Source organism: Notothenia rossii, assembly GCF_949606895.1.
Source record: "Notothenia rossii genome assembly, contig: scaffold_122, whole genome shotgun sequence".
Taxonomy (NCBI): domain Eukaryota; kingdom Metazoa; phylum Chordata; class Actinopteri; order Perciformes; family Nototheniidae; genus Notothenia; species Notothenia rossii.
Genome location: NW_027639470.1, coordinates 14,189 through 29,069, shown reverse-complemented (window position 1 = coordinate 29,069; position 14,881 = coordinate 14,189). Strand labels below are relative to the sequence as shown.

At 50.6% G+C, this 14,881-nt stretch overlaps 1 protein-coding gene across 1 annotated transcript; it reads right to left on the bottom strand.

Moving 5' to 3' along the window:
* Window positions 1-644: 644 nt before the first annotated feature.
* On the bottom strand, window positions 645-14,741 carry LOC307027801 (dynein beta chain, ciliary-like; the record flags this gene model as incomplete). The annotated part of the gene is made up of 21 exons (XM_079696156.1): window positions 645-780; window positions 2,409-2,538; window positions 2,716-2,882; window positions 2,976-3,200; window positions 3,285-3,455; window positions 3,693-3,836; window positions 3,910-4,026; window positions 4,203-4,306; window positions 4,542-4,647; window positions 4,714-4,860; window positions 5,086-5,175; window positions 5,350-5,539; window positions 7,486-7,736; window positions 9,201-9,317; window positions 9,393-9,560; window positions 11,244-11,330; window positions 12,502-12,658; window positions 13,673-13,785; window positions 14,124-14,209; window positions 14,411-14,510; window positions 14,646-14,741. The coding sequence occupies 21 exons, from the start codon at window positions 14,739-14,741 to the stop codon at window positions 775-777; spliced, it is 2,772 nt and encodes a 923-aa protein (XP_079552282.1). The 3' UTR covers window positions 645-774.
* Between the last annotated feature and the right edge of the window lie 140 nt (window positions 14,742-14,881).

The window sequence follows — 14,881 nt, the reverse complement described above, 5'->3', positions numbered from 1 at the left end:
CAGTAGGTCCTGGCCAGTTCTTTCTCATTTATCACAATTATTTTGACATGAGATCTTCAAATCGTCCTAGTTTTGTATTTAGTTTCTAAATTTGTAAACAAATGTATTTAATTAATAAGTATATAACTAATATTATTATTTAAAATGTTTTTAATCTATATTTATATATATCTATGGTTACGATCGCGTCTAAAATGTGTTTTGGGGGAAATGTTGGCGCTGCAAAGTAACCAGTACGGTAAGAGCCTTTCAGTTCCCCCCAACAATTTGTAGAAGGTTGGAACCAGTAATCACTAACTTTGTTTCCCCCGGCCCTTTATCGGAGAACACCCAGCTAGTAACCCAGCAACCAAGCTTCAGCTAGCGGCAGTCAGAAATTAGGTATCTTCGAATCTACTTACAAATAAATATGGGGAAGTGTAAGTTAAACCGTATTTGGTTGGAAAACATTGAATTTAGTGCTTGGTTGAAACCAGTTGAGGGGAACGTGTTTGAAGCCCGCTGCACCTTTTGCAAAAGAAATTAGGGTTTGCTAAATAAAGTGTTGTTCTGCAGAGGAAGTGAAGGTAGATGCTTTATTTATGATGTTGTTGTTCTTTGTGTCTGAAAATCGGATGTGATGGTGATGAAGACACGGATCAGACTGTTGTTATAACTTCCTTTATTACGAAGACATTAGTATATGATTATAGGTGAGGAGGTTCACAGAGGGTCAGTGAAGGCAGCACAGCAGGTAATACTGAGGAAGAGTCTGATCTCAGGTCAGCCAAGTCTTCAGCACTGAAACACACACACTGAAGCATCAGAGACACACCAACACACATCATATATATTATACATACACACAACACACACAACATCATATACACACCAACACACATCATACACATAACATCATATACACACACAACACACACACACCAACACACATCATACACACAACATCATACACACACAACACACGCACACCAACACACATCATACACACACACAACATCATACACACACAACACACGCACACCAACACACATCATACACACAACATCATATACACACAACACACGCACACCAACACACATCATACACACACACAACATCATACACACACAACATCATACACACACCAAACACATCATACACACACAACATCATACACACATAACATCATACACACACATCACCAACACACATATACACACACCAACACACATCATATACACACAACATACACAAACACATCATATACACACAACATATACACACAACATATACACACAAATCATATACACACACATCATATACACACAAATCATATACACACACATCATACACACAACATATACACACACATCATATACGGTGACGTCATGACGCGCCGTAACGCCGTTGGGGAGAAAATCAGCGAAGTGAACGGTGACGTCATGACGCAGCACCAGTCGGGCTCTGGGCGGTGTGAACAAAACGGGGGCTGAAAAGAAAAACCGGTTCCGAACCAGAAAAGCTTTAGCACGAAGCTAGAACGGGAACCGCGTTGGTGTGACCCAAGCCCCCAGGAAGTTCGCCGGACTCTGAGGAAAATATTTCTTTGTGGCCAAACGACGGTACTACACTTCCGTATCAGTCGCTGGGCCCAGAAAGACTTTTTCCCATTGACTTACAATGGGAAAGAGACGTCTGTAAATCATTGGATATTTTTTTTTAAATCTAAATAAACTACCCAGTATGAACACTTGTATAGCCCTTCTTAAAAACATTTGGTCCTCGAGTTGTAAAATGTGCTAATAACGTTATTCTGAGAGTTTTACCTTTACCCATAGACGCACAAATAAGAACGAATTATATGATTATACGAATACTTTCGTGACGTTTCGCTCTCTCAAAAGTTAGGCCATTTTGTCTTCATGCGCCGATGAGCAATTCTCATAGGAATGAACGAGGCCCCGCCTCCCACGCTGTATCCAGTTGTTATTATACTTCCATGGTGTGAAAGCCCTATTTGAGATCTCGCTAAGCGGTCCTACGACGCTGGTTATCAACCCGGTAACTCAACCAGGGTTTCTCTTTACGGCTGAATGCACGGTCACATGAAAGGGGGGGGTCTAGCAACATTTGACCAATCACAAACATGGACAAGCGTACTGACAGTGCAGCGTCATACTTCCTGAATGAAGAGTAAACTATCATTTTTAGTCCGGCAGTGGCTCAGTCAGTAGGGACGCCGGTTCCTTTATCCTGTAATATGACTGGATAGCTTTAAACTCCCCCACACTGAGCTCTGATTGGCCGGCAGGCGGTGAGCTCTGATTGCTCAGGAGCAGGTTAGGTGTGTAGCATCAGTTACCATGTATTGTGTACTCATCAGAACTACATGTATGTATATATTGTGTAGTAGTAGTGTGTTCTCAGACCTGCAGCTGTGCAGACAGATGTTCAGGCAGCTGCACTCCAGTAGCCTCCAGCAGCAGCAGAGTCTCCGTCACCGGGAACCCAGAGGAGGAAGAGGAGTCTTCATCAGTGTGCTGAGTCACCTGCTGCAGACTGCACACACACACACACACACACACACACACACACACACACACACACACACACACACACACACACACACACACACACACACACACACACACACACACACACACACACACACACACTTAAAATGTGCTCTATTGTTATGTGTGAGGTGTGCGAGGTGTGTGAGGTGTGTGTGTGTACCTTGTGCTGACGGAGCTCAGCAGGTGCTGTGTGTACATGTCGCTCCACTCCTGGATGATTGACAGCAGGGAGTCTCTGAAGGGGTGGAGCTCCACCTTTAGCCAGCCCAGCAGCCGCTGCTCGTCCAGGTGAGACAGCTCCACCTGAAGGCTGCTGAGGGCCTGCAGCTGGAACACAGAGATAGACATATTCAGCATCCTGTCTCTCTGACGGGACACCTGACAGGTGAGGCTCCTCTCTGAGTGACAGGTGAGGCTCACCTCTCTCTGGAAGTCCTTCAGGGTGGGCGGGGCCTCCGGGGCCTCCAGCTCCTCGGGGCCCAGCTGCCGGCTGTAGGTGAGGAACTCCTGCATCACAGCCTGCCTGTCGCTCTGCCACAGGTGAGAGTACCTGTCCATCTTCACCTGCAGGAGCTCCGCCTCCTCCTTCACCTTCTGCAGGCGACGCATCACTTCCTGTTCCAGGGCAGAGAGGCGGGGCTCCTGCTGCAGACAGGTGTTTTTAAGGTGAGTATATCTGAGTGTATATGATGGGGATTCAGGTGTGTGCAGTGACTGATGCTGGCTCACCTGGTAGTTGCCATGGTGACCGGCAGAGATGCGGGGGGGCAGGCTGGCGGCGCTGTAGACGTCGTTGATGAAACTTTGCAGGAGGTCTGAGAGGCCGCCGCCCACTGAGGGCTCAAACACACTTCCTGTTTCCTGCAGCTGCAGACTCACTGTCAGAAACACACTGCAGCTCTGCACACACACACACACACACACACACACACACACACACACACACACACACACACACACACACACACACACACACACACACACACACACACACACACACACACACACACACACACACACACACACACACACACACACACACACACACACACACACACGCACACACACAGTATGGTCTGTATGGTGTGTGTACCTGAGGTTCACGGTGCTGCAGGTGTGTCTGTATGGTGTGTGTACCTTAGGGCTCATGCTGTCACACAGGAAGGTGAGTGCGGTGTGCATCATGTTGAGCAGAGCGTCCTGAACTCTGTCGTCGATGTGCTCCAGGTAGCTGCTCCAGGTGGGGGGGGCATGTCCAGCAGCGTACAGACTGCAGTTCACCTGAGGACACACACATCCTGGTTCCATCACTCATACATGTCTGGTTATATGATGTGAGGTCCAGGTGAGCTACCTGTGTGAGCCGCAGCAGCTCCTGACCCTCCTCTGTGATGCACCTGTGGCTCCGCCCTGAAGCTCCGCCCTCCGGCAGGAAGTCACCTGAGTGCAGCAGGTGAAGCTCTGCCCAGCCCTGCTTCAACAAACCATCTCTCTGTGTCAGGGTTTACTCTGCATCAGATCAACACTGCTGTGTGTGTGTGTGTGTGTGTGTGTGTGTGTGTGTGTGTGTGTGTGTGTGTGTGTGTGTGTGTGTGTGTGTGTGTGTGTGTGTGTGTGTGTGTGTGTGTGTGTGTGTCTGTGTGTGACCTGTATGATGCGTGTCATGGCATTCATGTTGGCTCTGGCCTCGCTCACGGTGGAGTGAAACTTCAAGATCCTCTGACTGAGCTGCTGCACCAGCTGATGCACACCTGAAACACACACACACACACACACACACACACACACACACACACACACACACACACACACACACACACACACACACACACACACACACACACACACACACACACACACACACACACACACACACACACACACACACACACACACACACACACACACACACACACACACACACAGATGCTTGAAACAGCTATAACTCCTGTCTCTCTATAATGAACCCTGTAAGTGAAACTCCACCTGTGCTGCCCCAGGTTCTGCTCTGCAGTTCTGCCAGGTCCTGGTCCAGATCCTGCAGCTGGTCCTGGATCAGCGGCCGCTCCACCTGCAGGCCGTCCTGCAGCACCTGAAGGAGACACAGCTGTCAGTCACTCAGCTCCACCTGGGGGAGGGGTTACCTGTGTGCAGGTACCTGGTTGTAGCAGGACACCATGTGACCCAGGCTCAGGTAGCTCTGTGTGATGTCATCTTTACAGGAGAACAGGTGTGCAGCGAGGGGGCGGAGCTCCACGTCTGGGTCCCTGCTCACACACCTGAGCTGCCTCAGCACCGCCTCCAGCTGCAACACCACACACATTATTGAGATGTTGATATACTGTTTGTGACGAAGGTAACTTCGTGCATACATTTGTATACAATTTTATACTATTGATTGATGTAGTGTTTATTGTATTTTATGTTGAAATGTGTTCCCCTTTCCCCATGTCTGTTGCCGTTGATTGTGTGCAACTGGTGCCCTGTGTTGTCTCCTCCCCCCACCTGTGTCTAATTGCTCCCCCCTCACCTGTGTCCTGTTGGGTTGATTGGGTTGTGCATTTAGGCTCTGGGGTTTTTCTGTTTGAGGGGGTGTGTGTGAGATCCTGGTGGCCGGTGACTGTGCTCACGGAAACAACAGTAGGATTGAGGCTGTGTGTCATTGTGTTGATCATTTAATAAATGCCCACACCGGGTTATATTTGGGACGTTCTGCCTCTGCCTCCTTGCTTGGTCGGGCCGCTCAATTGTCAGCTTCACACTGTGTGTTGCTGCAGGCATTGTGTGTCCTCACCTTGTGGCTGCAGGGGACTTCCAGCATGCCTTGCTGCAGCTGCTGTATGAGGGGCTGCTGCATCACGTCTCCACAGTCTGAGTCCAGATCCCTGATCCAGTCTGAGAGCCGCCGGGCTCTGAAGTCCTGAAGCAGAACCAGCACCTGCTGCACCCTCTGCTCCACCTGCTCACACTCTGCAGACCGGTACCTGAACACAACACACACTGTAGATCAACGCAACACACTTTACCTGAACACACAGATGAGGTCTTACAGGTGTTTCAGGGAGGTGTAGAGGTGCAGGTGTAGAGGTGCAGGTGTAAAGGTGCAGGTGAGGTCTTACAGGTGTTTCAGGGAGGTGTAGAGGTGCAGGTGTAGAGGTGCAGGTGTAAAGGTGCAGGTGAGGTCTTACAGGTGTTTCAGGGAGGTGTAGAGGTGCAGGTGAGGTCTTACAGGTGTTTCAGGGAGGTGTAGTGGTGCAGGTGTAGAGGTGCAGGTGTAAAGGTGCAGGTGAGGTCTTACAGGTGTTTCAGGGAGGTGTAGTGGTGCAGGTGTAAAGGTGCAGGTGAGGTCTTACAGGTGTTCCAGGGAGGTGTAAAGGTGCAGGTGAGGTCTTACAGGTGTTTCAGGGAGGTGTAGTGGTGCAGGTGTAGAGGTGCAGGTGTAAAGGTGCAGGTGAGGTCTTACAGGTGTTCCAGGGAGGTGTAAAGGTGCAGGTGAGGTCTTACAGGTGTTTCAGGGAGGTGTAGTGGTGCAGGTGTAGAGGTGCAGGTGTAAAGGTGCAGGTGAGGTCTTACAGGTGTTTCAGGGAGGTGTAGTGGTGCAGGTGAGGTCTTACAGGTGTTTCAGGGAGGTGTAGTGGTGCAGGTGAGGTCTTACATGTGTTTCAGGGAGGTGTAGAGGTGCAGGTGAGGTCTTACAGGTGTTTCAGGGAGGTGTAGAGGTGCAGGTGAGGTCTTACATGTGTTTCAGGGTGGTGTAGAGGTGCAGGTGAGGTCTTACAGGTGTTTCAGGGAGGTGTAGAGGTGCAGGTGAGGTCTTACAGGTGTTTCAGGGAGGTGTAAAGATGCAGGTGAGGTCTTACAGGTGTTTCAGGGAGGTGTAAAGATGCAGGTGAGGTCTTACAGGTGTTTCAGGGAGGTGTAGAGGTGCAGGTGAGGTCTTACAGGTGTTTCAGGGAGGTGTAGTGGTGCAGGTGTAGAGGTGCAGGTGAGGTCTTACAGGTGTTTCAGGGAGGTGTAGTGGTGCAGGTGAGGTCTTACAGGTGTTTCAGGGAGGTGTAGTGGTGCAGGTGTAAAGATGCAGGTGAGGTCTTACAGGTGTTTCAGGGAGGTGTAAAGATGCAGGTGAGGTCTTACAGGTGTTTCAGGGAGGTGTAGAGGTGCAGGTGAGGTCTTACAGGTGTTTCAGGGAGGTGTAGTGGTGCAGGTGTAGAGGTGCAGGTGAGGTCTTACAGGTGTTTCAGGGAGGTGTAGAGGTGCAGGTGTAGAGGTGCAGGTGAGGTCTTACAGGTGTTTCAGGGAGGTGTAGAGGTGCAGGTGTAGAGGTGCAGGTGAGGTCTTACAGGTGTTTCAGGGTGGTGTAGAGGTGCAGGTGAGGTCTTACAGGTGTTTCAGGGAGGTGTAGTGGTGCAGGTGTAGAGGTGCAGGTGAGGTCTTACAGGTGTTTCAGGGAGGTGTAGAGGTGCAGGTGTAGAGGTGCAGGTGAGGTCTTACAGGTGTTTCAGGGAGGTGTAGAGGTGCAGGTGTAAAGGTGCAGGTGAGGTCTTACAGGTGTTTCAGGGTGGTGTAGAGGTGCAGGTGAGGTCTTACAGGTGTTTCAGGGAGGTGTAAAGATGCAGGTGAGGTCTTACAGGTGTTTCAGGGAGGTGTAGAGGTGCAGGTGTAGAGGTGCAGGTGAGGTCTTACAGGTGTTTCAGGGAGGTGTAGTGGTGCAGGTGTAGAGGTGCAGGTGAGGTCTTACAGGTGTTTCAGGGAGGTGTAGAGGTGCAGGTGTAGAGGTGCAGGTGAGGTCTTACAGGTGTTTCAGGGAGGTGTAAAGATGCAGGTGAGGTCTTACAGGTGTTTCAGGGAGGTGTAGAGGTGCAGGTGAGGTCTTACAGGTGTTTCAGGGAGGTGTAGTGGTGCAGGTGTAGAGGTGCAGGTGAGGTCTTACAGGTGTTTCAGGGTGGTGTAGAGGTGCAGCGTGTGCTCCGCCCTCAGCCTGAGCTGCCGGCTCCAACAGAGTGCGGCTGCAGGTGGGGGGGTGTAGCAGCTGAAGGTGTGTGCCTTCTCTCTCTGGGTGTAGAACAGCTGCTCGATGGTGTCCAGCTCCAGCAGGAACCCCTGGAGCAGGTGCAGCAGGTGGGGGCGCAGCTGCTCCTGGATCACAGGGCGGTGCAGCATGAAGCTGAATATCTGCAGCAGCTGATACACAAGATAACAAGGACATGGTTGTTCCAGAGTTACAGAGACACAATAAACACAGCAGCACTAAGAGTGCAGTCAAGAGAGCAATTCCATATCTACAGGTCACATAGTTCATGCAACACTGAGGCAGACGGAGGTCCCTCAGGTGATGGAGCACCTACTCCCAATGACGGTACCACAGCTAATGCTAACTGGATGCTACCTGGACTTCAGCTGATGGTGCTTAGTGAGTCTGTCTATGAACTGCATGATGTAACCCTCTGTCGGTCAGCAGGGGGCGCTCTCACACTCTGTGGGGTTGGCTGCATGATGTAACCCTCTGTCGGTCAGCAGGGGGCGCTCTCACACTCTGTGGGGTTGGCTGCATGTTGTAACCCTCTGTCGGTCATTAGGGGGCGCTCTCACTCTCTGTGGGGTTGGCTGCATGATGTAACCCTCTGTCGGTCAGCAGGGAGCGCTCTCACACTCTGTGGGGTTGGCTGCATGATGTAACCCTCTGTCGGTCAGCAGGGAGCGCTCTCACACTCTGTGGGGTTGGCTGCATGATGTAACCCTCTGTCGCTCAGCAGGGGGCGCTCTCACACTCTGTGGGGTTGGCTGCATGATGTAACCCTCTGTCGGTCATTAGGGGGCGCTCTCACACTCTGTGGGGTTGGCTGCATGATGTAACCCTCTGTCGGTCAGCAGGGAGCGCTCTCACACTCTGTGGGGTTGGCTGCATGATGTAACCCTCTGTCGCTCAGCAGGGGGCGCTCTCACACTCTGTGGGGTTGGCTGCATGATGTAACCCTCTGTCGGTCAGCAGGGGGTGCTCTCACACTCTGTGGGGTTGGCTGCATGATGTAACCCTCTGTCGGTCAGCAGGGGGCGCTCTCACACTCTGTGGGGTTGGCTGCATGATGTAACCCTCTGTCGGTCATTAGGGGGCGCTCTCACACTCTGTGGGGTTGGCTGCATGATGTAACCCTCTGTCGGTCAGCAGGGAGCGCTCTCACACTCTGTGGGGTTGGCTGCATGATGTAACCCTCTGTCGGTCAGCAGGGGGCGCTCTCACACTCTGTGGGGTTGGCTGCATGATGTAACCCTCTGTCGGTCAGCAGGGGGCGCTCTCACACTCTTTGGGGTTGGCTGCATGATGTAACCCTCTGTCGGTCAGCAGGGGGCGCTCTCACACTCTGTGGGGTTGGCTGCATGTTGTAACCCCCTGTCGGTCAGCAGGGGGCGGTCTCACACTCTGTGGGGTTGGCTGCATGTTGTAACCCCCTGTCGGTCAGCAGGGGGCGCTCTCACACTCTGTGGGGTTGGCTGCATGATGTAACCCTCTGTCGGTCAGCAGGGAGCGCTCTCACACTCTGTGGGGTTGGCTGCATGATGTAACCCTCTGTCGGTCAGCAGGGGGCGCTCTCACACTCTGTGGGGTGCATGTTTAAACCATAGACTGTATAAACATGTTAAAGGCACCTTGGCTGAAGAGGCCGGCTCGCTGCAGTCCTGCAGAGCTCTGCAGAGCACGGACACCAGCCGCTGCTCCACCTGCTCCACCTGTAGCTGGAACTGGTCCAGGAGCAGCCGGAAGCCCTGAGAGAGAGAGGGGGGGGGGGGTGTCAGACGCAGCTCAGAGGCACACAGGAAGCTGCTTCTCACGGCTCTCACCTGGTTCTCGGGGTTGGTGGGGTCACAGCTGCACTCTGACAGAGAGGTCACATGAAGCAGGAAGTCCTGATACACTTCCTGAACCTCCTCCGTCCACTTCCTGCCGCCAGTGCCCGACACCACCGCCTCCTCCAGCTGACGGAGCTGCAGACTGACCCTGAACACCTCCTGCAGGGGGGGGGGGGCATCATGAGCACTGTGTGTGTGTGTGTGTGTGTGTGTGTGTGTGTGTGTGTGTGTGTGTGTGTGTGTGTGTGTGTGTGTGTGTGTGTGTGTGTGTGTGTGTGTGTGTGTGTGTGTGTGTGTGTGTGTGTGTGTGTGTACACACCGTGTGTGTACCGCAGGCCTATTCAACTGGCGGCCCGCGGCCCAGATGCGGCCCAGAAACAACTCCCGAGTGGCCCAGCCTCCTGTAGCCAAATTCCTACACTAGTACAGACCATGAACGCAACAGTTGCATAGAAACCACAAAACCACTACGCGGCACGTTTTTTGAAAGTGCATCTAGTGGTGCTAGTAACGGTGGTCCTATAATAGCAACTCTAAAACATGTCCCTCTCAACTCTGAAGCGTAAACAGAGACAAAACGGTCATTGATCTTGTGGAGCAGATCCAAGTCAAGCTGGACCTTTTCGCGACCGACTTGAGCACGGGTCGGATGCTGCATTTTCCGACGCTCCCCAAACACATCACAGGCACAAATCACGGATGTGATGACAGATTTCATTGCGAGGTTGAAAGAGAACTTTGCCGGTCGATTGGATGGACTTGCTCTGCCCACAGAGGTGATGGGCTTTGCCAGAGACCCCTTCACTGTTGCAATAGAGGGGGACGTATCAACCAGAGCAAAGGAAGTGGTCCCCTGCATCGACAAGGGGAAATATACACTGGAACTTATTGACATGCAGCGCACTAACGGGCCAGCGAAGTTTTGGAGTGATGTCAAAAAACAGTAGTTCCCTAACGTTCAGAAAGTAGCGATCTGTGTGCACAGTATGTTTGGATCAACATACACATGTGAATCAAGCTTTTCACACATGAACTCAATCAAAAGTAGCACTCGCTGCTCCCTGACTGACAGCACTCTTCACCAATGTCTTAGATTGCATTGACATCCTATGAGCCAAAAATCACTGCTCTTATTCAAAACAAAAAATTTCCCTTCTCCCATTGAGAAAGTCAGCGATGACAAATCACACATGAGGTGATAGTAAGCACCTAGTTTACTATCGTAGACGTGTAGTGTAGTATTCATTCATATAGTTACCCGTATCCCTTGTTATGGGTTTGTGCACTGAAGGGTTTGACAGTTCTTTCTGTATTCATTTAAATGCACTTTGTAATGTGTCTGGGTCAAATGTGACCAAAACGTATGATTTTTTTGTTATTACTTGAAAAGTGAAAAAATAGTATTGCTACAGTATTACCTCTTTGTGTTGCATTGGAGCTCTTCAGCTGTTTGTTTTGTATGTGAGGACATTTATTAAGACTGCTATTATTGTATTCAGTAAATGCACTTTGTGATGTGCCTGGTTCAAAAAAAAATAACCTGAATATTTGACTTCTAAAGCAAATAAATGTAATGCTACAACTGTGCACTTTTTTTCAGATTCTGTTAAATTAATGATAATTCGTTGTGTTTTTATGCACTTTTTGACCTACCTTTGTTAGATGAACAATGAATACAAATTGCATGTTTTTCATCGCAGTAATATGTGTTGGTTTAAAATGTGTCACTACCCGCTTTTTACAGGCCGCTGAATGTCTGGCCCAGCTGAATTTTGTAGTCATAAAATCTGGCCCAACTGAATGTGTAGTTGAATAGCCCTGGTGTACCGTGTGTGTGTGTACCTGGATGCTCTGTAGGTGTAGCAGGAAGTCATCCAGGTGGAGGAAGACGAGGTGTGAAGGGAAGTCCCAGCTCTGAGCGGCCCCCTCCTGCAGCACACACACACACACACACACACACACACACACACACACACACACACACACACACACACACACACACACACACACACACAGCATTGAATGTAACTCTTACATCAGGGGTGGCAAACTCGAGGCCCGCGTCCTCAAGATATAATAAACAATACAATTGGTTTATTGTTGAATATTTGCTTTCTATGATTTGCCCCAGACTTCTGCTTTCAGACGTAGTTATTACCAGAACTGATAATAATCCAATGCAGAGCCAATCACGTAATATAATACATTATTTAATTCATATTATATATTTATATATGTACATTTATAAGTCTTAAAGTTACAACCGGCCCTTTGAGTGCAGCCATAATGCTGATGTGACCCGCCATGAAATAGAGTTAGACCCCCCGGCTCTAGATAAAGCCTCTCTCTGTCACGCTGAGCTCAACTAAACATGTTTTAGCAGCGCTCTGTACGTGGGTATGGACCAGGCCTCAGTCAAACGCCTGCAGCTAGTCCAAAACGCAGCTGCACGTCTTCTGACTGGCCACAAAAAGCGTGACCACATTACCCCAATTCTGTCCTCACTACACTGGCTTCCAATTCAGTTCAAAATTGATTTTATTTGTTTTCAAAGCCCTAAATGGGCTGGCTCCTGCTTATATAGTCGAACTCATCCATCGCTACACCCCAGCCAGAGCTTTAAGGTCTGCAGATCAGCTGCTGCTGGTAGTGCCCAAGACCAGGCTCAAAACCCGAGGGCACCGAGCCTTCGCAGCAGCGGGCCACAGGCTCTGGAACACTCTGCCCCTCCATATGAGGTCGGCCCAGACCCTAGGGGGTTTTAATTCGACACTAAAGACTCACTTCTTCTCCCTGGCCTTCTAGTCAGAGCGGAGCACGACTCATGACATTTCCCTGTGTTTTTGTTTTTTATATTTCTGTTGTAAATGATTGTCTTTTATTGTGATTGTAGTAATGTGCTTTTATTTGATTTGATTTGTTGAAGTAAGTGTGTGTGTGTGTGTGTGTGTGTGTGTGTGTGTGTGTGTGTGTGTGTGTGTGTGTGTGTGTGTGTGTGTGTGTGTGTGTGTGTGTGTGTGTGTGTGTGTGTGTGTGTGTGTGTGTGTGTGTGTGTGTGTGTGTGTGTGTGTGTGTGTGTGTGTGTGTGTGTGTGTGTGACCTGCTTCATGTCCTGCAGCCTCCCCTTGCTCAGGATGAAGGTCTCGCTGAGAGTCTGCAGGGTCTGGACCACCAGGCTGACGTCCTGCAGAACCTCATCAGGACCCGACAGCAGACCCTTCAGCAGCTCGCCCCCCCCCCTGCAGGAAGTCCCTGCTCTGCACACACAGGGGGGGTTAAAGTCAATACAGAATATCATCATAATAATAATAATACATGGGATTTTTACAGAGCTTTCCCTCATGCTCAAAGACGTGTGTGTGTGTGTACTCTCTGGATGAACAGGTTGCAGACCTCCTGCAGCAGTGTGTGTGTGTGTGTGTGTGTGTGTGTGTGTGTACCCTCTGGATGAACAGGTTGCAGACCTCCTGCAGCAGTGTGTGTGTGTGTGTGTGTGTACCCTCTGGATGAACAGGTTGCAGACCTCCTGCAGCAGTGTGTGTGTGTGTGTGTGTGTGTGTGTGTGTGTGTACCCTCTGGATGAACAGGTTGCAGACCTCCTGCAGCAGTGTGTGTGTGTGTGTGTGTGTACCCTCTGGATGAACAGGTTGCAGACCTCCTGCAGCAGTGTGTGTGTGTGTGTGTGTGTGTGTGTACCCTCTGGATGAACAGGTTGCAGACCTCCTGCAGCAGTGTGTGTGTGTGTGTGTGTGTGTGTGTGTGTGTGTGTGTGTGTGTGTGTGTGTGTGTGTGTACCCTCTGGATGAACAGGTTGCAGACCTCCTGCAGCAGTGTGTGTGTGTGTGTGTGTGTGTGTGTGTGTGTGTGTGTGTGTGTGTGTGTGTGTGTGTGTGTGTGTGTGTACCCTCTGGATGAACAGGTTGCAGACCTCCTGCAGCAGTCTGTGTGTGTGTGTGTGTACCCTCTGGATGAACAGGTTGCAGACCTCCTGCAGCAGTGTGTGTGTGTGTGTGTACCCTCTGGATGAACAGGTTGCAGACCTGCAGCAGTGTGTGTGTGTGTGTGTGTGTGTGTGTGTGTGTGTGTACCCTCTGGATGAACAGGTTGCAGACCTCCTGCAGCAGTGTGTGTGTGTGTGTGTGTACCCTCTGGATGAACAGGTTGCAGACCTCCTGCAGCAGTGTGTGTGTGTGTGTGTGTACCCTCTGGATGAACAGGTTGCAGACCTGCAGCAGTGTGTGTGTGTGTGTGTGTGTACCCTCTGGATGAACAGGTTGCAGACCTCCTGCAGCAGCACCACCACCCTGCAGGGTTTACAGTAGGACTCGGAGCGGACCCACAGCAGCTGCACCTCCTCCATCACCGCCGCCATGTTGGCCTCCAGCTGCCAGACACACAGTGATGATGTCATCAGTACAGGTCAGAGGTTCCTTAAGAACATGACACGCTACAGGTACTTGTTAGCACGGCCCTAGTGTGGTGCGTTCACATCGGTCGTCATTGGTGTTTACTCGCGTCACTCAAACTACACGCACTGGCCTGGAGGCGGGGCTTATTTCCATGCAGGTATTTAGCTGTGATGCTAACAGATGCTGAATAACCTTACAGCAGTTATTAGAAACATGAATGCTTTGGAGAGAGGGCGCACAGGAAGCAGCAACACACTTTAAACTGTTTCTGAATGTAGGAGGGTCTCTGTGTTTCAGGTCACGCTGAAGCTACCTGCTGGAACTCCATCAGCTGCAGCTCCTCCAGCTTCTGCTGCACACGCTCCAGGTTCTCCGTCACGTCCTGCGCCTCCCTCAGCCCTGAGCACACAGCACCGCTCAGTATACATGCTGTTCACTTCCTGTTCTATCAGTGTTCCCCCGCTGTGTGTGTGTGTGTGTGTGTGTGTGTGTGTGTGTGTGTGTGTGTGTGTGTGTGTGTGTGTGTGTGTGTGTGTGTGTGTGTGTGTGTGTGTGTGTGTGTGTGTGTGTGTGTGTGTGTGTGTGTGTGTGTGTGTGTACCTTGCTGCAGGTCTGTGTGGATGTCTCTGAGTGTGGACAGGTACACGCTGTCTGCCTGCTGGACAATGGAGGCCACCTGCTGTGCTCTGCTGCTGCTCAACTGTAGGACACAGTGGAGCAGAATAGGAGTATGAAGTCCTCTTTAATGTCTCACATGCAGAGCACTCAGCACACAGTGAACTTTGACCTCTGCTCTCATCCCATCCTAGGAGCAGAGGGCAGCTTTTGTACACACAGTAGAGTGTGAGACATGGTGTCTGTAGGACACAGTGTGAGAGTAGGCCACAGTAGAGTGTGAGACATGGTGTCTGTAGGACACAGTGTGAGACATAGTGTCTGTAGGACACAATGTGAGAGTAGGCCACAGTAGAGTGTGAGACATGGTGTCTGTAGGACACAGTGTGAGACATGGTGTCTGTAGGACACAGTGTGAGACATAGTGTCTGTAGGACACATGGAGACGGACCTGCT